Below are 23,988 nucleotides of genomic sequence, written 5' to 3' on the forward strand. Positions count from 1 at the left end.
TTTCACGTGAATTGTAAAATATGTATGATCAGTTTTAATACCAAGATATTCGTAACCCAGTTTTTATCTCGATAATAATTGCGGATGGTAACAATAAACATTTATCAAACGCATAATATATATCGTAACAGTTTTACTGATTAACTGTTACGTGTTGCGACCAAATATCATAAATACCATTTTTTCACTACTTCCACTGTATTTAAGTTAATAAATAAAAATTTATACGGTTATCTCTGCACAGTTTAGTAGTGGGGAAGTATATGTCAAAGCCAGTCGAAGCAAATACAAATCGCAGCAGTGGAGGTGCAAGTGTAGTCAGCGCCGGTATGTCAGTAGTACTCGGTTGAGGTTGCATGTGATTCTTTTTTAAACAATATATTTGGAAGATATTAATTCGTGATTTAAAAAAATTATTCAAAAATTCTATTCAAACGTTTAGCAAACGTAAAAAATATAACCGATCGATAGTAAATAAGCAAAGTCATTATATTTTTCATCAATTGAGAGCTGGTGGTCAAAATGGCGAAGAAGAATGACTCGCCGGGTTCCACCTCGACTTCTATCGGGCAGGAAAGCCAACAATTGCTTACAAGCTTTATAGCTGAAATTATAAAGAGCCCAGTGAATCTTATTTTAGTAGCTGTAATTGCCTTGCTGGTCTACAAAATTGTTAAAAGCAAAACGAAGATGGAAAAACCTGTAGCAGAAGTAAAGAAGCTACCAAAATTACGACGTGATTTTACTGTTGAAGAATTGAAAAAATATGATGGTACAGGACCAGATGGACGAATATTAATTGCCGTCAATGGCAGCGTTTACGATTGTACTCGAGGTACACGAATGTATGGTCCTGGTAAGAATTCAACAACTTCTACGATCTGATCTATTTTATACGATCATTTAACAATTCCATCGACATACTGCAATTGTTCGCAGTAATACTTTTGATATTTCTATTTAATTCGCAAGTAATTCACCTTTCATTATCGCCAACCTCGACCTATGTAAAAATAAATTCGCGAGTATTACGAGATCGTGATAATAATTTGCGAAAGTTTCAATACAATAACATATTGATGAATTTAACATTTCATTAAGTACCAAGGTCAGTCTGCTCGTTATATACAAGACAGATTTAATAAAATCTTGATAATGTTCAATTTGGAAATACAAAATTATTAAAGGGTTTGCATTCAACTATGATAGATTATTATAAGAAGCACGATTGTTTCAATATTTTGGTACAGTTTTTGATACTGTAACTTCACAATTTAAAATTATACCATACATATTTTAAATGTTTTTAATTAACTTTTGTTACAGGTGGAGCATATTCCGTATTCAGTGGCCGTGATGCAAGTAGAGGGTTAGCAACATTTATGTTAGAAACGAAAGATGAATACGATGATTTGAGCGACTTGGATACGGATCAAATGAACTCTGTAAAAGAGTGGGAAGAGCAATTTAAAGGTAACTGTTTGTCTAAATATAGAGAAAAGTTATACAACTGAGAAATATCAGAAAAGACATTTTAAAATTTCATTAACATTAATACATATACGTATAATGTATCTATTTGTGTTAGATTAAAAAAAAATTTATTTATACAATATTGAAATTTAATAGTTCATACATTATTATTTTTCCTTTTAGAAAAATATGATTATGTGGGAAAGTTACTTAAACCTGGAGAAGCACCTACAAATTATTCTGATGAAGAAGATGAAGGTAGTCAGCAAGAGACTGAGTCCAAAGTTGAACAGCAAGAAAGTGAAACAAAATCTGATCAGGGAATTGAAACGAAGTCAAAGAATGATTGACCACTTGATTATACACCAAATATCAAGCAGTTTCAAAAAGTTATTGCGCACATACCATCATTAAAAAAAACTCTTAAATTTGTGGATCATGGATGTATTTGTGGACATTCATCTGAATATTTTACTACGTCATAATGATATTGAAATAAAGAGTAAAGTGGTATCTTTTGATCAAGTTAAAAGCATATAAAGATTCAAAACTAATGTTACATGTGAAGACTTTTTTTGAGTATCCAATTTTCCAGTCAATAAGGATGCTCATATAGTATAATGTTTTTATATATGTACAAAAGATTTCTTATATACAGATCCTTAAAACTGGCACTAGACATAAGACAGATAACTTTTGAACTATATTCCATTATTAAAAAACTTTGTTTGTACTATTATTCTTACTCTGTCACATAGCATTTGTTACATATAATATATGTATTTGATATCTATAAAAATTACCGAATGGCGTTATATTTGATATGCATTTGAAGTTTAATATTAAATTAATACGGTACTTTGCATAATCGTACTACAAATTTATACTATATTTCTTAAGTTAAAAACAGTATGTCTTGTAGAAATACTATCATTTTCAGCATTTAACTTTATTTTATATTAATCTGAGTTTAGATTTATTTGATATGTTATATGAATGTGCAAGTCAAACCTGAAAATTTGAATTCTGAGATTTTTTTTAACAGCAAGTTACGTTAAAATTTCAATTTAAAAATCTGTATAAAATGATAAATATTTGCTAATCTTTTCCACATAAATAGAAACGGAGGTATTATTCTGTAAAACTTAACTATAAATTTTTATACGCCATGTGAATTATTATTGTTCAGAGATGGAAATTTTTCATGGTGGCTGATATATATGAAAAAAGAAAAAAATACTGTAGCAATACTTAATCTTTGTTACCATGAAATTATTTATCAAATCTTTTTAAATTAAGAACGTTACAAACTTGCATTCATTTGGATACGCGGATATGTTATACACTATACAATTATAGAATGCAAGTTTTCTCCAAATATTTTAATTATTTGTGCAATTAATTTTATTTTATCTAATAATTTAATTGGTATAATTTATATAATAAACCAATATTTATATTTATATTTAAAGTGAAATACGTCAGAGTTGAATTCGACAATGTATTTTTTGTTAACTGTGCTGTTAAGGAGAATAACATTGGTGTAATAAAACCGTTGTTAACGCAAAAATACTACATACAATTTAACGAAATTAAACTGTTTTAACTGAAGGAAATAAAATTTTATTGCAGCTGTATTGCTTCATGGATTATTGCAGAAAATAAGAAGTACCTTGTCGTAATTTATATAAAAATTTGTATGTAAATTTACAATTACCTTGTGAATGATATTACACTGAAAATTTTTCAGTTTATTACGATTATTTCAAATTATTGGTACTTTATCAAATGGTAATTTATCAAAATTTGAACCGTAACAAGTGTTATTGGGTAAACTGCATTTTTTATAATAGAGGTCATATTTACTCAATTTTTTATTGGTACAATTAACATATAATATGAGACTGAGTTTTCTGCAAATATTTGCGACATTAATTTCATCGTAATATTCCACCCTCTACATAATAAAGTCGGTACATATTTTTTATATATTTATTATCTATAATTCGTATAAAAACATTTTGCTCGGATTAAAATTTCAATGAAATACTTAACCAAATTTATTTTATACGAACACAAATTATGTAGCATGTATCACTTTTTTGTAATATTTGTTATATGCGATTTACTGATTATAAGTATCATATTTAAACCCTATTGTTTCGAAATAATTTGTCAAGAACATTACTCTATACCCAAATATGTTGTTGTCTTTTATGTTAAATGGAATGTTAACAAATTTCTATGATGGTGTGTTAATAATTACAAGTATCAATAATTAGCAACCTTGTATAAGATTATTTATAAGAAATGTTGTGTATTGTTATCAAAATGTACTTTCTGTTACTATAAAAGAGCAAGGTTGAGGTACTCTTATTAGACATGATACCAAAAGACATTATTGATCTTTGAGTTAAAAAACCATTCCTTTTAAACATGTCCTTTTACTTGCAGTTCATCTATTCCGTCCTTATTGTGTAATATTATTCCAAATACTCCAGTTACTAAAATAATACATAATATATTTTTTTACAAATATATATATTTTTTTTTTTTTTTTGTTTCATACAATACAAAGTATACTTATTTAAAACTTACTAACTGGACGGTATATAAATCATTTTTATGCTATCAAAATTATTTTATAAAGTATCGTCAAATTATGCGCTTATAGTATTATGCACGTTAATACGTAAGTACAAGACTTAATAGTTATGCGTATTCGTAAATAAATATTCGTATCATTTTGTTTAAAATGAGCTAGTTGCAAATCATCTTCCTCGTTTGTTAAATCATATCGCTTCCTTTAGCTAGGATGGAATGAAAGTTGCAAATAAAACGTACCTTTTGAAAGATGTTTCCATATACAAAGAAGAAACATGGCCCGTATCATCTTGAATTTACTATCGATACTCTACTAAACACTGATCTAAAATAGTTAGTATAATTTTTGAAATGAATGACGTTGAAATGTTTCAAACATAAATAACCTTGTGTCTCTAACGCATGACTATTATAATGATTTACAACGTTATACCGCATTAAAAAAATATAATTTCAGTTTTTTATAATTTTCTTGACTTATACTATATTTTATATTTTCCAAAAGATAAAAGTAACAGCTTCTTGTTCCTCTAATCTATTATAATTGCTTTATTTTCGAATATGTAATCAAAGAGATCAATATTGGATCTTTTTACGTGATTTATTATAAGATAAAAATACGCGGTTTCCTTTTCTTTAGTATGTAATTGAGGTAATCATTTTTATATATGTTCTTCGTTTAAAATAGATAAACAATAATTCAATTTTATAATTACATACTATAAATATTATAAAATGAGACCATATCGAATCGTATCATAAAGATTACGAAAACTGTATTCGTTATCATGGTAGACAACGACAGTGATATCAGTAACGGAAAGCTTGCGTGAAAATAATCCGTCGTGTTTGTGATAATCGAAATGCAATATTGATGTTAATTAATTCAATACTTCTTTTCTTAAGCGTATTTTTAGTGATTTATTGCAGAAGTTAGTATTAGAATCGGTCAATGTATCTTTCATTGATATCTTCATTTTTATTCAATGTACCTTTCTATCGCATAGAAATATATGAATAACGCGCAGTTTCAATATCAACGAATAAAGTACCTTGTAATCAATTGCCGATAGGTCTCACATGGTATGAAGTATAATAGGAAGATGTAACGAAAAATTAATTATTAACTGTATCAAGTCAAATAATAAGTTGAAGTGAAAGAACTTGGCAATGAAACGGCGCTCAACGTTTTAAAGCATTTTGTCTAGCGAATACATAGTTACGTAACACTCGGATAAAGACTATCAACAGATTTTCGTGATTTCTGTCTATCCCTGTGATAATTACTTTTTTATTTCATTTGCATCCACTATTTTTAGAAAGAATTATTTTACAACTAATCTCGCCTCGAAAATAAACAATATGTTCGGATAAAAGATCGACAAATTGAGGAAACATTCGCAATATTGCAGTATTCATGATAAATCTGTTACTGCAAATCGTAGATTTAAACGTTACAAGTATTAACGAATAATCGATGTCGCAGAAATTTCTGTAAGAAAACATTCATTTTACGTGTCCCGTGTTACCAATTGATCGAAGAAAGAACGAAACTTGAATCAAAGAAAATTATGCGAAGCAAGCGACTAGCAATGCTCTACAAAGAGCCGCTGTCAGTGAGATGGGTGGCTAGGTGGCTGCTGCCACGCCGTCATCCAGTTCCCGTCCCATTTCCAAACTCCCTCTCTTCTCACGCTCACCTCTTTCTTTACACGATTTTCTGTATCTGACAGTATCGTATAAGCTCGCGCGCGCGCGCACGACAAAACGTATGACCGAAAGAGAAAAGTAAAGAGCGAGAAAGAAACAAGAAAAAGGGAGATGGAAGCAAGTTCACGCACAATATATGCGTGTGGCCGCACAGCAGGCGCGTGCCGTTCGCACCTATCCACGAGCGAGATTCTCTTTCTCGGAGAGGACGTTCTGCGCAACGCATTCTCCCCACCTTACGTGCATTCTTCGTTTTAACCTGTCGATCGAGAAATCCCTAGCCATCTTGTAATAACATCCCTTTGGCACTTTTGACTTTCTAAACGTAGAAGCACACATTTATTTTAATTTTTTCAACGTTCAACTACTATCACATGTTTGATCTTTATTCAGAAAAATGTACATGAACGTAACTACTGTAAATTTTGAATTTATTCAACTAATGTATTTTAACTTTTCAATTAAAATTAAAACGTTAACTAGTAAATAAGTAAAATATATAAAAGCCATTTACTGATGCATCCAAATAATATATTACTGGTATATTACTTTTTCTACTTTAAATTTTGTATACTCGATTTAATAATTAAACTGATACGAATTTTGCATTTTCTGCAGAGTCTTTATATTTAGCATTTGAAGATAAAATTAAGCAATGTTTGAGGTTATATTTCTAGATGGATACAAAACAATGGAAAACGCAAAAACATTAATACATTTATGTTTAAAATGAGAAGTAAAAAATTGCGTAAACAATTGATGCGATGTTTTTCCGGCAACAGGAAACAATTAGGCTAGGGCCTTTTTCTAAAACAATAAGTTACGAACACCACTGAAACAAAAAATAATAACGTTGTTAGTTAAAAGCGTTCGAACATACGAATGATACCGTTAAATTTCGATAGGAACATATAGTCGTAATAATTACAAATCTGATCGAAAGTACCTTACAACCACCGTGCGAAACCGGCCATTATCAAATGGTGGTAAAGGAATAAACGAAGTTCTCGTGGCTGTTGGACCGGCGGCGTGAATGTAACCATAGCGTTCGTGGCCTCGCAGTAGTCGAACCAATCACGGGTATCGGTTAGATCACGTGACGAGTTGAACCAATCAGGTATTGAGTCTAACGTCACGGTAACCATACGGAGCCAGTCGGACATTTTCTGACAAGCGTAGAAAAACTCTCGTCAACAGCAGCCGCCATTTTACGTTAGCCGATACTCGTGCGGTGCGGAACTCTCGCGATCGCTTTTCCCGAGCGAATTTGTGTGGCGCGCGGTGGCCGCCCCGGAGCCGACTCATCTGATCGTCTTCGCCTCCTGGCGTCCGTGATTGCCTCGAATGTGTGGGGAAAACGAGCCGCGTTCGCGGTGATCGTTCGCGCGCCCTGTGTCGCAGTGTGCTAAGGCGAGAGAAGAGGAGAGGAAGATGGTGCCAGCGGGCCTCGAGAGCGATATCGTTGCTGCGAGGTAGCGCCGTGCGCGCAGCCAGTCCGCCACACTCGAGTGTTTGACGAGTCGTGCGCGACCGACTAAACCAAGTTAAACGCGAGGACTAGTTCGCTAGTGTGTACATTTAATCTGGCTGGTGATCACTTGGATCGCGATACTGATAGTCCTGTTAATTTCTCGGCCTGTCTCGTCCTCGCGCGAGTGGCCAGTGCGCCCGTCGAAAAATTTACCGTGTGTGTGGGCTTTAGCGCGGGGTTCGACGTACCCCCGACGATGCCCAATGGTTGATCGTGTACCGAAGCGTGCTCGGGGACGCTCCACGCGCCGCGGTTTATGGTATTATTGTCATGCCTGCGAATACCCTGTAAGCTCGGTGAATTTTCGCGGCTTCACTGAAGAAGAGGAAGCAGCAATACCAGTGGTAACAGCATCGGCAGCGGCAATCTTCTAGTGGCGTAGTGCAGCATTTCGCCCGTGTGTGTACTCGTGTATACGTGCCTGCGTGCGTGCCTGCCTGCGTGCGTGCGTGCGTGCGGTCGTCCCGACTTGCTGCCGCCGCCGCCGCTTATTTGCTACCAACAGTAAATAGCCTGAAAGAAGAAAGAATTAACCCTAAAAAGAAACCATGGCCGACCACCTGGTGGACGGCCCGCCGAATAAGCGGCCGAAGCTCGGAGATCCTTTTCAAGGAACTTCGGACTCCGCGGGTAAGTTGCTACTTTGATTTGAATGTTATAAATGGTGGATTAAGTCAGAGTCGTTCCGCGACTAACCTTCCAGGGATAAACGTTACAAGTAGTACATAAAAGGTTTTTTTTCATTAATTACGCGCCGTGCACGTATCTTGTTATTGAGAAAAATATGCCCGCCGTTTATCAGAGACATACTGTCAAATCGTTTGACGGGTGCAACCTTTGAGCAAAATTATCACGTGTCCATGCTTCGGTTTTTCTTAACAGATGCACCCGAGTGTTTCATCTTGTCGAGGATTGTATTGATACGATAATTACCTATTTACCACGTGTTGTATCGTTTTCGAACTTTTAGAAAAGCGTTGTGGTTGTAGCTGATCGTTTTATTTTGAGTTACAAACGTCATATTTTGACAGGGCCCTGTATTCAATATGTTTTAAAATTATAAAGGAATCAGCTTTCTCTATTCTCTATCGATGCGTTTAACGATCGAAATCGTATCTTGTTATTAGTTAACTGTTTATAAACTAACCTAAATTTATCAAGAAATACCGTCGTGGAAATTACACTATATTGCAAGTTGTAGAATTTGATTATTTTTAAATCTTTCTGTCAAAATAATCAAATATTTTATGTGATTTGCGTTACATATTGTTTTACATCTATAAAAATAAAATACTTGAGTAACAATAATATCTTGTTATGACATAGTGCTTCCATGTACTTTTGTACTTTTTATATTCTTTATTATCAATAAATTATTGTTATTATTTCACTGTAAAACAATTTACTCGTTAAAATTATTTATAACAGACAATTTGCATGTAGTGTATAAATTTTGCTCAGAGGTTATAGATATAATCTGTGTTTAAAAAATAATTGTTTACATCTAAATAATCTATAACTTCTATCTTATTGCATGTCCTTTCTCTTAGGCAAATTTAACTTTATAAAATAATAATAATATTTTGTAAATTTTTAGTTATCTCTAGAATTAGTTCTTATTTGATTTTTGTAGTGCATGATAAACGCATGGAAGTTTGGATAATAATTACAAAAAGATATTATGCTGGCATGATTGATGCGCTAACCGTCTTCTTATTCTTATTTTCTTTAAGCGCTATTTTAGTACCTTAACAGTTTCTGAACTCAATAATATTTCATGTAATCTCATTTAAAATCAAAATCATGATCATGACACTTAAATACTTGATGTATAAATTGCAAGATCTAGTCAGGTTACGCAAAGTAAGTGGCAGACATAGTCTTTCTAATTTGAAATTTTATGCATTAACATAGTTATGTACATTACTTTTATTTAAAAGAAGATTTAGACTATTTCTGCTACTTAAAAGTTGTGATCCAGAAAGCATAGACAGTTTTTCCACAGTCTGAAATAAAAACTGTGATATATGTAGTGGGTATGGCGCCTCTAATGATGCACCATGCTTATACAAACTACGGGGGAGGTGGCAGTGGTAACATGCAACAAATGCAGGGCCCGCCACAACAACTACATCTGCAACAGCATCAGCTGCAGCCACATTGGAACAACCATACCGTCCAGAAAAGAAGTAAATATAATTACAAAACCCAGCAAAAAGTTCAAAAATACTAAGTCCAGCACTACAGAGTTTGTTTGTCTGTCCATTCATCTCATTTATTGGTACCATAAAGTTATAAAGTAATTTGATTACTTCCAATTTATGTCATAATTTTCCAGATAGATAGTTCATAAACTTTTTAGAAAGTATATAATAGTTTTAGCATATTGTCACTATGGTTCAATATAGTTGTTACTGTTGCTATTTATACTAGTCAAAATTAATAAAAGGGTTGTATTTTTGTCTTATAATCTAAACAGGCTAGATATATTAAACTAAACTACTGGAGAAAAATTGGATCATTTTAAAAATTATGAAATAAATAATGTGTATATATATGTACAATGGTTTAATATAAGCTTTAAATGTATGAAATGTATCTAAGCAATAAACATGTTATGGACATGCGACACACATGCACAGAGCTATAGAACTTTACGCTAGGATAAAATGATAATCATTGATATGTTTTAATAGTTTTTAAATGAAAAATGACTGTATGTTAATCAAGATAAAATTCAAGTCGGTTAATTAGGTAGGTAAAGATAGTGTTTTGTATATACTTTGGTACTTTGCAGGTAATGAATATCGTAAATTGAATAAATTTACAATATTTCATACGAGTTTCAGAAACTTTATTTTTTGTTAATATTAAAGCATTGAAAACTTCCATTTACAAACGGTTGTAAATACTCTTTGGAGTGACTGATTTCTTCGCATGATTGTCTACTCTAAAGTTTGCCATCGGTAGCTTTGCTGCTTTTGTAGTCTAGCACGTCTTTATTATGGAGAAATTGTTATTCTGCTATAGGAAAAATTCCTTTAAGTTATGCTCACGCAGTGTATGTCTCATGTCTTATTTATTTATGTATTTGTTTGTTGATATTTATATGTAGTTTGTTGTAGAATTTTCTTGTTTTATTTTCTTTTTCCTCTTTTTGAATATTTGCATTTGACCCCTTTTTTCTCCGTTGTTGTATGGTTAGTTTTGAATAATTAAGTAAGTTCAAAATACTAGTACAAGACAAATGTATTTCAAACACTATAAGTTAATTTCATTAGCATAAATGCAATTTTTTTATTATTTAAAATATGATATGTATGCAAGTGTTAAACAGTGTGTGCATGTGTGCATATATGTGCATGTATATTTACATGCAGGTATATTATACAACATGCATTAAATGTTATATGGTAGTACAAATATCTTACTATTAAATCTTTGGATAAAAGCTATGGTGACGGTGCTGAACCTTATCTTTATAATATTACTAATGGTTTTTTGGTCTCTATGGTATCTGTTACATCTAATTTGATTATAATCTGAATCTGTTTAAACTGGTTATCTAGAAAAGTAATTATTAGTTCTTATAATAAAATTTTATAATCATTGTAGCTCAAAAAGTATTTAGTTTGAAAATATAACAGACTTGTTATTAACATATACTCCATTCAACTACAGTACATTGACATTTTACTTTTGTAGTAACCAGTATTTTTTGCAGCATTACATATATTAAAGAATAGTCATTAATATAAATATTTATTCTTAGATTACATAACAAACACAGATATGTTTGATCTTGAAAATGATCTTCCTGATGATCTATTGTCAACGGGGTCTTGGGGTTCTGCAACCGAAAGTGCTAAACCACCTGCAACAGGTCCAGGGCCAGGGCAGCAAAATGGTGCACTTGACTCTGAACTTCGACAGCATGTACAACAACAGCAACAACTTTCACATCATTTAATACAACAACAAGTTAGTATATGTAAAGTATATGTATTTTGTAGGATGTTCTGTAACTGCTGGTACAATCAGAAAAGAATGTAATATCCACTCAGCACCAATTGTATTGCCAATTATAGAACACTCTATAAATGAAAAGAAATGGTTTTCATTGTTTGATTTGAATTTGTTTTGAAACAGGGCAACAAGAACTTGGTTGCTAATTCTTTAGTAATGACCACTGGAACTTTGGGTAATAAAAGTCCAAATATGCAATCTCCACCAAATGTTTCCGTGTCTAAAGTAGTAGATCCTCAAATGGTCGTGAGTCTGGGAAATTTACCAAGTAGCATAGCCAGTTCTTTGGCAAATAATCAAATGTCTATTGCAAATTCGATGGGGAGTCTTCAATCGTCTATGAGCATGGCTGGAAGTAATCCTACCATGTCAATACCTGGTGGAATGAATTCTGGCCTAGTTATGGCCAGCAGTGCTAGTGGAAATAATAATATGGGAGGAATGGCAGGTGGAAGTTTAATTGTAACAAACAGCTTAAATAAGCAACCTTTAAATACTGTAAGCTTTATTCAAATTTATACTTGTATTAAGATAGAGTGATTGCTATAGGATATGTAATTCATGGTCTCTTTATCTTTTAAGGTAACTATGATGGGTCCTAATACTCAAGGAATTCATCATCCTGGTGGAGCACATGGTGTTGCTCAATTGCAAAATGGACCTGGAATAATGAATACTAGGGCTGTTGCAATGCAGCAACAACAACAAGCTCATATGGTAGGCCCAACACGGGGGCAAAGCCCACATCAACAAGTACATCAAGTTGGTATTGTTGGCCCTGGACAGGGAGGTCCACGAATGCAGGCTCCTCCAAATATGGCAAATATGCCAAACATGGGACAAATTGGTGCATCCAGTCCGTATGGTTATGGTAAGTACACATACAATTTATAAATGTTACAGTTGCGTTTAAATATGCAATTTTTTAACAGGCTCTTCAGCTAGTGGGCAAGGACCTGGTGTTCCTGTATGTACTAACAGTCCTGTTGGAGTCGTTGCACCACAGCAAAAAGGAGTGGGAACAAATATGACTGCAATGCAAGCCGGAAGATTTGGCGGGACAGCGGGTCCTATTGGTTCGACGAATGTTGTGGGAGGTCAAGAAGGTGGTATGGCACAACAAGCTCAACCACCCGCTCCAAGTCCAGCTCAACCTCAGTCTGGTGCACCAAGTGGAGGACAACCTGGTCCACAACAAGCTACTCAGGGCCAATTACCTGGTACTGGAGCTCCGACTAGTTAGTATTTGTTCTTATTTTGGAATAAAACAACTGTTGGTCGAATTAATTACTTATTGATTTATTTAAATATTATAATTTTTTAGGTGCAACAAAATCAGCTACTGATCCAGAAAAGCGCAAACTTATTCAACAACAATTGGTTCTCCTTCTTCATGCACATAAATGTCAACGGCGTCAAAGTCAAGCAAACGGTGATGTTGGTTGGCAATGTTCATTGCCAGACTGTAAAACTATGAAGAATGTTTTGGCCCATATGACTTCTTGTCAATTAGGAAAAACTTGTACAGTGCCACACTGTAGCTCCTCAAGACAAATTATTAGTCATTGGAAACATTGCAATCGCAATGACTGTCCAGTATGTTTACCTTTGAAACAAGCAAATAAAAATAAAACGACAAATGCTGCAGCAGCATCCACAACTCAACCAAATAGTCAACCAAATCCAAGTCCAACCGAGATGAGAAGAGCATATGATGCCCTGGGTATTCAGTGTCCTACAACAACATCTGGTTTAGTACCTGGTCAATGCGTTACTAGGAGAATGCCAGCGCCGGCTATACAAGGAGCACCCGGGTCAATTGGAAACCCGGTTAGGCTAGCTCAACCTCAAACTCAAGCTGCACCAGGTCAGTCTGTCGTTGGTGCTGGGCAACAAGTAGTTGCTCCAAACGTGTCTCTTCCTTTAAATTCTGATCCTAATACAGTTGGAGTAGCTGGTAATCAGGCTGCACCTACTAGTGGACCTACGCCAGCTGTGGCAGCAGTTGCTGCAAACATACAACAGTCTGTTAATATGCAGCAATTATTTGGTTTGAATGATTCAGGACAACTTAATGTTCCCGGTGAAAACAGACTAGCTAGTCTTCAGCTTCCAGCTGGTCTCCAACCAGGTCAAGTAACAGCGACACCGGTACAGGGAACAAAAGATTGGCATCAATCTATCACTCCAGATCTTAGAAATCATCTTGTTCATAAATTAGTTCAAGCAATATTTCCAACTCCTGATCCACAAGCTATGCTCGATAAGAGAATGCACAATTTAGTTGCATATGCGCGGAAGGTTGAAGGTGATATGTACGAAATGGCTAATTCAAGATCGGAGTATTATCATTTACTTGCTGAAAAAATCTACAAAATTCAGAAAGAATTAGAAGAAAAGCGACAAAAACGGAAAGAACAACAACAGCAACAGTTACAAGCTCAGCAACAACAACAACAACCTCAGCCTTCTGGAACATCCGGTTCGGGTTTAAGGCCGTGTGCCCCGCCTGGCGTCGGCACTGTTCCATCAAGACCTGTTGGAACGGTTACTCCTAGCTTGCGAAGTCATTCGCCAAGTATGGGACAACTTGGAACTTTACCTGCAATGAGTATTCCGCACAATAGAATGCAGTTTCCTCAGCAACAGCAAACGCAACAACAACAAGTTCAAGTTCAAGCCCAAACCAAAGTCCAAGCTCAAGCTCAGGCTCAAGCCCAAGCTCAAGTTCAACAACAAATGCAACAGCAACAACAACAACAGCAGCAACAGCAACAGCAGCAACAACCACAAGGAATTTTAGTTGGTCCACCAGGTCCTAGTCCAAACGGACAGGCAACCTCTAATCCCAACGTCGTTCCAAACCCTGGCCTCAGTCCTTTCGGACAACCACAGATGTCACAAGCAAGTTTAACAACTACTACCACGTCTGCAACAACTAGTCAATTTCCAACCTCGAATGGCACTTCTGGCTTACCTAACAGTTCTCCTGTACAAAATCAACACCAATTTCCCGATCTGATGAAAGTTAGGCTAGCTCAAGCTCAAGCAGCGCAAGCAGCGATTGCGCATCAACATCAGCAACAGCAACAACAACAACAACAGCAGCAGCAGCAGCAGCAACAGCAGTCATCGCAATCTCAACCACAACAACAGGCAAATCAATCGCAACAACAACAACAGCAACCAACGAGTACTTCGAATCAAAGTGCCACAACGACGTCGATGCCACAAGCGCCATCACCATTTAGTGGTATACAACAACAAAATAGTCAACAACAAAATCAATTTAATAGTAGTCGGCCTCTATCAGTTTCAACTCCTAATGATAATAGTATCAGCACCTCAACTCCTCAAACGATACCACCTCCCGCTTCTAGCGGACCTAGTCCCAGTCCTGCAACAACAACGAATGGTCCTCAATCTACGACTTCCACACCTAACACGCCATTAGTTCCTTCTTTAATGACTCCGAATCAGACAGTATCCTCCGCCAATCAAACACCTCCGCATCCTGCTACTACACCATCTCCAGCAGGGCTTGCAAGTCTAGGAAAAGGTATGACATCTCAGGAAAGGGCTGCACTGAACGCACCAAGAACTTCGTCCATGTCTTCGCAAATGGCTGCTATTACAGCCGCTTTAGATCGTGATAATTCTCCTAGTCCACCAATGAATAATAATAAGGGAAAGTTAGATTCTATTAAAGAAGAGAATATGAAAATGGAAATCAAATCGGAAGATGGTTCTGAGAACCATAGAATGGACGGCGGTAAAAGCGTGAACAACGATGTGTCTATTAAAACTGAAATCAAAACAGAACCAATGGAAGAAGGATCTGGTGAGGGTATCGTGAAAGAGGAATCAACCGGTATCAAAGAGGAGCCTGTGACGCCAATGTCTGGTCAAGATACAACAACGCCGGACATTAAACCATTAGTTCCTGAACCGATACAACCGAGTGGAACGTCGGCCGACAAGAAACGATTATGTTTATTTAAGCCGGACGAATTACGGCAAGCATTAATGCCTACTTTGGAGAAGCTTTATCGTCAAGATCCAGAATCTATACCGTTCAGACAACCTGTTGATCCCCAGGCGTTAGGAATTCCAGATTATTTTGATATTGTTAAAAAACCTATGGATCTTTCGACGATCAAAAGAAAATTGGATACAGGACAGTACAGTGATCCATGGGAATACGTTGACGATGTGTGGATGATGTTTGACAATGCATGGCTTTACAACCGCAAAACCTCGCGCGTCTACAGATACTGTACAAAGGTACCTTTTTGTCTTCTTCATCGTTATATATGTTTTAATATCGCGCAATATTATTTATCAACATTTTGTTCCAGCTTTCGGAAGTTTTCGAACAAGAAATAGATCCTGTAATGCAAGCTCTAGGATATTGTTGCGGAAGAAAATATACGTTTAATCCACAAGTTCTGTGCTGTTACGGAAAGCAGCTTTGTACGATTCCAAGAGATGCGAAGTATTATTCTTATCAAAATAGGTCAGTATATAAGAAAGTTCTAGTTAAATAATCATACAATGAGAGAATTTATTTGATAGTTGAGAAAATAGTCTGCATGATGGGAATATGTTAGTAGGTTTTATCTCCATCTTGCCCTTTAGCAACTTCTATACTTATTTAGATAATTAGATATCCTATTAATGATTTCTGTTGCTCCCGGCTGTTTTCAAAGGATACTGGCATTAGTTGTACCTATACAGTTTGAAATATTTAGATGTCCCTTTAGGCGTATTCGAAATGTACGGTACATTTTTATTTAAAAAGTGTACTATAACCGAATGCGCCAGATTAAAGTGGCAGGATAATTAACCTGTTTCGGTCATACCAGCCGAAACAGGTCAGTCCCCTGACCTACATATTTTTTGTTTCATTCTTTTTTTGTATCATAATTATAACATATTTATTAACGAATGTATTTTACCCGTAAAGTTCGCACATATAAAGTTGAAATTTTATCAACGCATATACTTAAGGGATTAGTAGCTTTCTATTAGTAATCATTAGAGATTAAACGCATTTACAAGTACGATTTTGTTTCGCAAACAATTCAGAACTTTATTCGTAACTCTTGAGTATATGCAATCAAGTAATTTATGTATATATTATATGGTGTCTAACTATGGCACTCTTCTCTTCTTTGTATGTTACCTTCGCTCTACCCATGGGTTGCGCACGCACACACAAATCCTTGTTTGCTGCTTGCTTCTTGTGTTGCCCGCGCCCCTTGCTTCTTTCTGACTCTACTACTTCATGCCACGAAAAATTACTACTTGGAAATTGGACGATTGAAATTGGATTCCTGACACTTAAAATGAAAACAAATAAATATCAAACAATTATATCTGTGATAAATGAAAAACTAATGAAACAAAAATAAAAAAAAAAAAAAAAACACCAATGTTAATTACGTGAAATGATGATTCTCTACAACTTTTGGAACAAAAATAAAATATGTAATGAAATGGAACCAAACATATATAATTGGCAAAACATTACTTGCATGTGTATAATTGAAAATACAAATAAATATAAATAAATATTTCTCAAAATTGGATATTCTACATTCGGATACATCGATTGGGGCGTGAAAAAAATAAAAATTGATCTTCGTCTGATGCACGCATGACATTGACGAATTGAAATTTGGAAATAAAACATACTATTGATTGGAACAGTAGTCTAAAGGCATATGGTCTTTCCGACAGATACACCTTCTGTCAGAAATGTTTCAACGACATTCCTGGTGACACTGTGACATTGGGAGATGATCCGACGCAGCCCCAAACGTAAGTCATCATTGACATCAAATTGAAATACATGTGTGCCCATCTTTCGTTGAACGTCAGTTATTAGAAAAAGTTATTTTTCATTACAGTGCCATTAAAAAGGAACAGTTCCAGGAAATGAAGAACGATCATTTGGAATTAGAGCCTTTTGTTGTGTGTACGGATTGCGGTAGGAAAGTACATCAGATCTGTGTTCTTCATATGGAATCAATTTGGCCGTTAGGGTAAATAACATACCTATTTTATTAAACGAATACAAAGGATAGTTTTGTTGAATAATCTAATGATCAATTATATGTTAAAGGTTTACTTGTGATAACTGTTTGAAAAAGAAAGGACAAAAGCGAAAAGAGAATAAGTTTAACGCTAAACGTTTACCAGTCACTAAATTGGGTACCTATATCGAAACCCGAGTGAATAACTTCTTAAAGAAGAAAGAAGCCGGTGCCGGTGAAGTTGCAATTAGAGTCGTAGCCTCTAGCGATAAAGTTGTTGAAGTGAAGCCAGGGATGAGAAGTAGATTTGTAGAAAACGGTGATATGCCAGGGGAATTTCCGTACAGAGCCAAAGCGCTGTTTGCATTTGAAGAGGTTGACGGCACGGATGTATGCTTTTTCGGTATGCATGTGCAAGAATATGGCAGCGAATGCACGCCACCCAATACTCGAAGAGTTTATATCGCGTACTTGGATTCTGTACACTTCTTCCGGCCTAGACAATTTCGTACAGCGGTATATCATGAAATTCTTCTGGGATACTTGGATTACGCGAAACAACTTGGGTTAGTTCAACTTTCATTGTTGCACACGTTTGATATGAAATTATTGCTAGTATTAAGTGACGTTTATTGTGGATTTTTTTTTATATAGTTATACTATGGCTCATATTTGGGCTTGTCCACCTTCCGAAGGAGATGATTATATTTTTCACTGCCATCCTCAAGAGCAAAAGATTCCAAAACCTAAAAGATTGCAAGAATGGTACAAAAAAATGCTGGACAAAGGCATGGTTGAAAGAATTGTACTCGACTATAAGGTTAGTATTGTATTTAATTTTAGGTCATTTTCAACATACAGTCTCCGTGTTACTTGAGAATGAATCGTTATTCTTGAGTGTCAAGGGAGACTAAAATTAACGTCTGTAAAAGCTAATGTTCTCTTTGCACCGGTAAATTTGAACATAGGATTAGCAGACGACAATTGAAATACACGATCGTTCATCATTTGCAAATATAAATCGAAAGTATAAGTTTTCGTTATTTATTAATTTTAGGATATCTTGAAACAAGCAATGGAAGATAAACTTTCGTCGGCCGCTGATTTACCATATTTTGAAGGTGACTTTTGGCCCAATGTTTTAGAAGAAAGTATCAAAGAATTAGATCAAGAAGAAGAAGAGAAACGTAAACAGGCGGAAGCCGCGGAAGCTGCCGCCGCAAATGCGGTAAGCGTATTTTACAGTACCTGTACGGTTTTAAATATATTTGTATTTTTCAATTTTAATTATATTACTTACAATTTTGTTTTAGATCTTTTCGTTGTCAGAAGATTCTGAAACAGGCCCTGATGGTAAAAAGAAAGGACAGAAAAAAGCGAAGAAGTCCAATAAATCCAAAGCGAATCAAAGAAAAAATAGTAAAAAATCTAATACTCCTCAAACAGGAAATGATCTTTCCGCAAAAATTTTTGCAACCATGGAGAAACATAAGGAAGTATTCTTTGTCATTAGGTTGCATAGCGCTCAAAGTGCAGCCAGTTTAGCAGTAAGTTTCCAAAATAATATGTTGGTATTTATATACATATATATACATACATTCGTTAACGATGCATTAAATAAATTTCAGCCAATTCAGGATCCTGATCCCCTTATTAATTGTGACCTTATGGATGGTCGCGATGCTTTTCTTACAATGGCTAAGGAAAGGCATTATGAATTTTCTTCCTTACGGCGTGCGAAATTTAGTTCCATGTCCATGCTATACGAATTGCACAACCAAGGTTTCGTTTATACTTGTAATAACTGTAAGAATCATGTAGAAACAAGATATCACTGTACGGTTTGTGATGTAAGTATTATAACATTCACTTTTATATATTTTTCATGTTTCTTTTTCAAAATAAATTTGACGTTCTATTTTTTGTTATTATCTTAACAGGATTTTGATCTGTGTATAAGTTGTAAAGAAAAAGATGGTCATCCTCATCATATGGAGAAACTTGGTTTAGGTATAGATGATGATTCATCGCCAGCTGATGCCAAGCAAGCAAACCCACAGGTAAAATACTTTCTTTTCGTCGAATTTAAATATATCAGAAGTATTACTGCAAATAAATACTATGAATGTGTTTCAATGTATTAACAGGAGGCGCGCAAACTTTCGATACAAAGATGTATTCAGTCGTTGGTACATGCATGTCAATGCAGGGATGCTAACTGTCGTCTAACTAGCTGTCAGAAAATGAAGAGAGTAGTGCAACACACGAAAGTTTGTAAACGAAAAACAAACGGTGGTTGTCCAATATGTAAACAATTGATAGCTCTTTGTTGTTATCACGCTAAACACTGCCAAGAGACTAAATGTCTTGTTCCATTCTGTTCTAATATCAAACATAAGTTGAAGCAGCAACAACTTCAACAACGGTTACAACAAGCGCAATTGTTAAGGTATGATAATGTTATCAACGAGTAACAGAATAACATAATTAAGAATTAAATTCCACTTTGTTCTAACTTTGTTCCACTTTGTCCACGTGTTCTAAACCGACATAAAATATTCTTATCATAGGAGAAGAATGGCTGTGATGAATACCAGACCTACAGGTCCTGTAGGAGCAATTCAATCCGGGCAACAGAGTTCGAACGTTGCTATGACAACCGGTGTTGCTATGAAACCAGGAGTTAGTCCTACCAATCTACCTTCACCGCATCAGCCTGGAATCGGTTTAAAGCCGGGCACGCAAACACCGCCCGCGCATGTTCTTCAGGTCGTGAAGCAAGTTCAAGAAGAAGCTGCAAGGCAGCAGGCACCACACGTTGGCTACGGTAAAGTAACGCCAGGCGGTAGCGTCGGTGTTGGAGTTGGCGTAGCAGGACAAACAGGTGGCGTAATGCCTCCACCGCAAATACAACGACCAATGTCGGTCCAAATGCCAAATCCCGGTGGTACACATCTCATTCCAATGGATCAGTGGACGGCAAGGTAATCTGTCAGGAGAGAAATGGAGGAAGTCTCGGAATTTAAAATAAAACATTGTTTCATACAGATGTTATACGGATATAAAATAATATTTTTACTTGCAGTAGGTATCAGCCAAATGCAGTAATGCAACAGAATCCTGGTTTAAGACAACAAACGCCGCAGCAGTTAATGCAACAGCAACAACAACAACACCAAGCACAGCCAATGGTAATGGGAGGACCGATGTCGAGACAACCAGGAGTTATCGGTGGTCCGGTTAGTCAAGTCGGTCCGCAAGCTCAAAGCAACATGCACAAACACGTATTGCAACAACTTATGCAAACTCTTAAGAATCCTCATACTCCTGAACAACAAAATCAAATACTTCAAATACTCAAAAGCAATCCACCGATAATGGCTGCCTTCATTAAACAACGGGTATGACGATTAACATTCACCGTATTATTTGCTGTTCTCGCCCTTGGTTTTGACGATTTCTATTACCTTATGATTTTTTTAACAAAAAGGCGCTTGCCCTTCAGCAACAAAGTGGTCAATACGGCGGCGGAGGAATTGGTGGACCTTTGGGTCCTAATCAACCGCAACAACAACCTGGTTTGCAGCATATGATGTCTCAGCAGCAACAGCAACAACACCAGCAACAGCAGCAGCAGCAACATCAACAGCAGCAGCAACAGCAGGGCAGGATGCAAATACAAGCGATGCTGAGTCAACAACAACAACAGCAGCAGCAGCAGCAACAACAACAGCAGCCTGTTCAACAGCAATCGCAATGGTACAAACAGCAGATGCTGGTAATGCAGAGACAACAACAGGCTCAACAACAGCAGCAGCAACAGCAACAACAACAACAACAGCAGCAGCAGCAGCAGCAACAACAATTTACGCAACCACCAGCACCTCCTTACGGTCAACAGCGACCAATAAGGCCGTCTCTTCTCGGTAAGGGTCACTTAATTGTCGAGAAAACGAGGTTGGTCGAGCCGGTTGGTTCGTGGTCTAACGTTTGCCACGATTCCGCGTATTCTTCCTCAGGTTACGGTGGCTTTAGCGAACAAGGATACGGTCAGCCGGGTTTAAAACCAACTCCACCACCGGTACCTTCTCCGCAAAGCGTGATGGGACCACCCGGGATCTCTGTACAGCAACAGCTAATGCAGTCCGTTCGATCTCCGCCTCCTATTCGATCTCCGCAACCAAATCCATCCCCAAGACCGGTTCCGTCTCCTCGTAATCAACCAGTTCCTTCCCCTCGATCAGGACCGGTACCATCGCCTCATCATCATCCACCTCACGGTACGCCGACGCATTCACCGGCTCACGAACTCGGTGGTCCAAGCGAAATGATGCTTTCACAGTTAAGTGGTGGAACAGGTGCGCCGACCGGTCATCCAGGTACCATGCCTCATCATCCGTCTCCAGCTCCACCGCCTACTAGTGGCACGGACTCCAGTGAAGTGACGCCCATGACGCCGCAAGACCAACTTTCCAAATTTGTCGAAGGATTGTAGTGACTGTTAGTGAAGTCGGTCAATACTAGTGCCTACTTACGTCAATGAGCAAACGATGCTTTTCGTTTTCGTATCGCGAACCGTTTTCGAGAAACGGTTACCCGATTCCATCTCTCTGTCATGAGGCGGAGAGAGAGGAGAGAGAGAGAGAGAGTGTGTGTAACCTCCATCCGTTCTGCGTTCCTAGCTTCGTGGAGATCAGGTACAACTTATTTACGTCCGGTACGCTGACCCGACTGTGTGTTCCGATGCTCAACCGCGACGAGTCAGAGTACCCACAACTGGTGCGACCAAATTAATCCGGATGAAGCGTGTTCCCTGTTTCTAACTTTCGAGTTTAAGGTGCCGGAGCAATACAGCGTGATACAATGGTGCTGCTCTAGATGCTCCGTGAAGATTCTACAGCAGGCTCAATGAACACTTTGAACTTACGTTACTGTATTCTCGTACCTCAACTTCGGTTTCCTCGACCGAGAACAAAAAACCGATGGAACCGACGAGAAATAATTATTTGAAACTACAGTAAAAATCAAGAAAGACTATTGATACGTTTTCTCCCGTAAATACACGCGACACACAGAAACACACGAACACACACGTACACACGCGCGCGACATACACACAATGGCCTTGCTGCCTCTATCTTTTACCCCCCCTTAAAATACGACCTTTTCATCTTAATACCACCTTCCCTCGCTGCTGCTCGTGCAGGCTGAGTGAAATCGTACAAATGTGTTGTGTATACTTAACGTTAATTAATAATTAATAGTTCAAATATTATTAGCGTAGCGATTATATGCAGTTATTATATACTACTATTATTATTATCGTGACGAGATGCAAAGTATATAACAAAAGAAATACGAACTGTATGAAACGAAAAGATTAGATATTTGAGAAGAAGAAGAAAAGGAAGAACACGATACCAACAACCATTGTATATGTAAGGAAGGGAAAACAGAATTTAGTGGAAAGTTAAGTAATGTTAACTTAGGCTAATTTGTTATTAAGAGTTCGCTACGGCTGCCGAAGGTTGTACCTTTTAAGCGGTATGAAATTTTATGGATCATTCTCAGAAATTAATCCTCGGATAATCTGCTGAATCGTTCGCGCGTGAAAGGACGATTCCACTCCCCTTTTTTTGACAGGACAGGCGAGACAATGCGGATTAACGGTGTCGCAACCAAAAAAGAAGTAGAAATTCACGACAAGCTGCTATTTGCTAATTAGTACGGGAGGATTTATATAAAATCGTGTTAATTTTTAATGAAAGAAGGAAAAAACAAAAACCACAACAAAGTTTTTCTAATCGGGGGTCCAAACATGTACAGTTCAATCAAAATGTGTAGCTAACGAAAAAAAAGCGTAAACCCGAAAAATCGGACCCTCGCGTGAAAAGCGCTCTGTACATACTATACTATTATTACGATAATAATAACGATTATTATTAATTTCCCTGTCTCTTATGAATTTATTATTATTAATAATATTATTACTATTATTATATAATTATTATTGATTCTTATTAATAATTATTATCATTATTATTATTATTATTACGATTATTATATTATTACCATGATTACTATTAATATTATTACCAGGAATTTCACGCGCATTAGGTTAACGTGTATAAACATTTGGAGGTAAAAAGGCGAGAAAGGAATTCTCTCTTGCATTTACACACGTTCGTACGCGCGCGCGTTTATCAATCCATTGCATGGACTATAAAATATCCGTGCACTAGAATCGCATACGATTACACGTACATACTGACGCTACGTGACTATGCCAGTGCTGTATCATAGTAAAACTGTAACGTGTTTTCTCCCTTTTTCTTTCGATTACCTATTTAAATCGCTAGATCTTAAGGATTGACTACAACAACAACAATAACGATGATAGCGACGATGCGCGTATTTCGAGAGTCCGTATCGTGTATTTCGGTCGAATACACGGTGTACAATATGTAACTAATCTTGTAATTAAGTTATAGCCGATTCGTTTCTTTTTTTTTTCTTGTTATAATTAGAAATCTTCGACGGCACGTAATCGGTGTACAAAGTTCGAAACTGCAAACGCGGGCGTTTCCGTTAACGTTGCGGCTTCCA

At 36.4% G+C, this 23,988-nt stretch overlaps 2 protein-coding genes and 1 long non-coding RNA gene across 14 annotated transcripts; 2 read left to right on the top strand and 1 right to left on the bottom strand.

The window, feature by feature from the left end:
• The first annotated feature begins 269 nt into the window (after positions 1 to 269).
• Positions 270 to 3,871, top strand: MSBP (membrane steroid binding protein). Its single transcript, XM_003701412.3, has 3 exons — positions 270 to 856; positions 1,327 to 1,473; positions 1,657 to 3,871. The coding sequence occupies exons 1-3, from the start codon at positions 523 to 525 to the stop codon at positions 1,821 to 1,823; spliced, it is 648 nt and encodes a 215-aa protein (XP_003701460.1). The 5' UTR covers positions 270 to 522; the 3' UTR covers positions 1,824 to 3,871.
• Positions 3,305 to 6,874, bottom strand: LOC105661982 (uncharacterized). The gene is made up of 3 exons (XR_013040080.1): positions 6,734 to 6,874; positions 4,072 to 6,619; positions 3,305 to 3,977 (listed from the first exon to the last, which is right to left on the bottom strand). It is a non-coding gene; the product is annotated as an uncharacterized LOC105661982 (long non-coding RNA).
• Positions 6,875 to 6,971: 97 nt separating this feature from the next.
• Positions 6,972 to 23,430, top strand: LOC100880707 (histone acetyltransferase p300). 12 transcript variants are annotated; one of them, XM_076537858.1, is made up of 21 exons: positions 6,973 to 7,948; positions 9,352 to 9,507; positions 11,091 to 11,299; positions 11,468 to 11,842; positions 11,927 to 12,215; positions 12,277 to 12,582; positions 12,669 to 15,628; positions 15,703 to 15,860; positions 17,057 to 17,167; positions 17,257 to 17,391; positions 17,472 to 17,948; positions 18,037 to 18,202; positions 18,440 to 18,610; positions 18,696 to 18,929; positions 19,011 to 19,232; positions 19,323 to 19,442; positions 19,530 to 19,831; positions 19,953 to 20,366; positions 20,471 to 20,783; positions 20,873 to 21,308; positions 21,402 to 23,430. In XM_076537858.1, the coding sequence occupies exons 1-21, from the start codon at positions 7,867 to 7,869 to the stop codon at positions 21,875 to 21,877; spliced, it is 8,112 nt and encodes a 2,703-aa protein (XP_076393973.1). In that variant the 5' UTR covers positions 6,973 to 7,866; the 3' UTR covers positions 21,878 to 23,430. The 12 variants fall into 12 exon arrangements, with proteins under 12 accessions (XP_012136566.1, XP_012136565.1, XP_076393973.1 ...); XM_076537861.1 differs by having other exon boundaries at positions 17,060 to 17,167; positions 20,468 to 20,783; positions 20,888 to 21,308; XM_076537862.1 differs by having other exon boundaries at positions 17,060 to 17,167.
• Positions 23,431 to 23,988: the final 558 nt, after the last annotated feature.

This window comes from Megachile rotundata, chromosome 12 (assembly GCF_050947335.1).
Source record: "Megachile rotundata isolate GNS110a chromosome 12, iyMegRotu1, whole genome shotgun sequence".
Taxonomy (NCBI): Eukaryota; Metazoa; Arthropoda; class Insecta; order Hymenoptera; family Megachilidae; genus Megachile; species Megachile rotundata.

What these genes read in the sequence shown, in the direction of transcription:
- MSBP (XM_003701412.3), top strand. Translation starts at nt 523, where the DNA reads ATGGCGAAGAAGAATGACTCGCCGGGTTCCACCTCGACTTCTATCGGG. An exon ending in TACACGAATGTATGGTCCTG is followed by an intron (nt 857 to 1,326) that starts GTAAGAATTCAA and finishes CTTTTGTTACAG; the next exon opens with GTGGAGCATATTCCGTATTC. An exon ending in GTGGGAAGAGCAATTTAAAG is followed by an intron (nt 1,474 to 1,656) that starts GTAACTGTTTGT and finishes TTTTCCTTTTAG; the next exon opens with AAAAATATGATTATGTGGGA.
- LOC100880707 (XM_012281172.2), top strand. Translation starts at nt 7,867, where the DNA reads ATGGCCGACCACCTGGTGGACGGCCCGCCGAATAAGCGGCCGAAGCTC. An exon ending in AGGAACTTCGGACTCCGCGG is followed by an intron (nt 7,949 to 9,351) that starts GTAAGTTGCTAC and finishes TGATATATGTAG; the next exon opens with TGGGTATGGCGCCTCTAATG. An exon ending in CAACAAGCGCAATTGTTAAG is followed by an intron (nt 19,832 to 19,952) that starts GTATGATAATGT and finishes TTCTTATCATAG; the next exon opens with GAGAAGAATGGCTGTGATGA.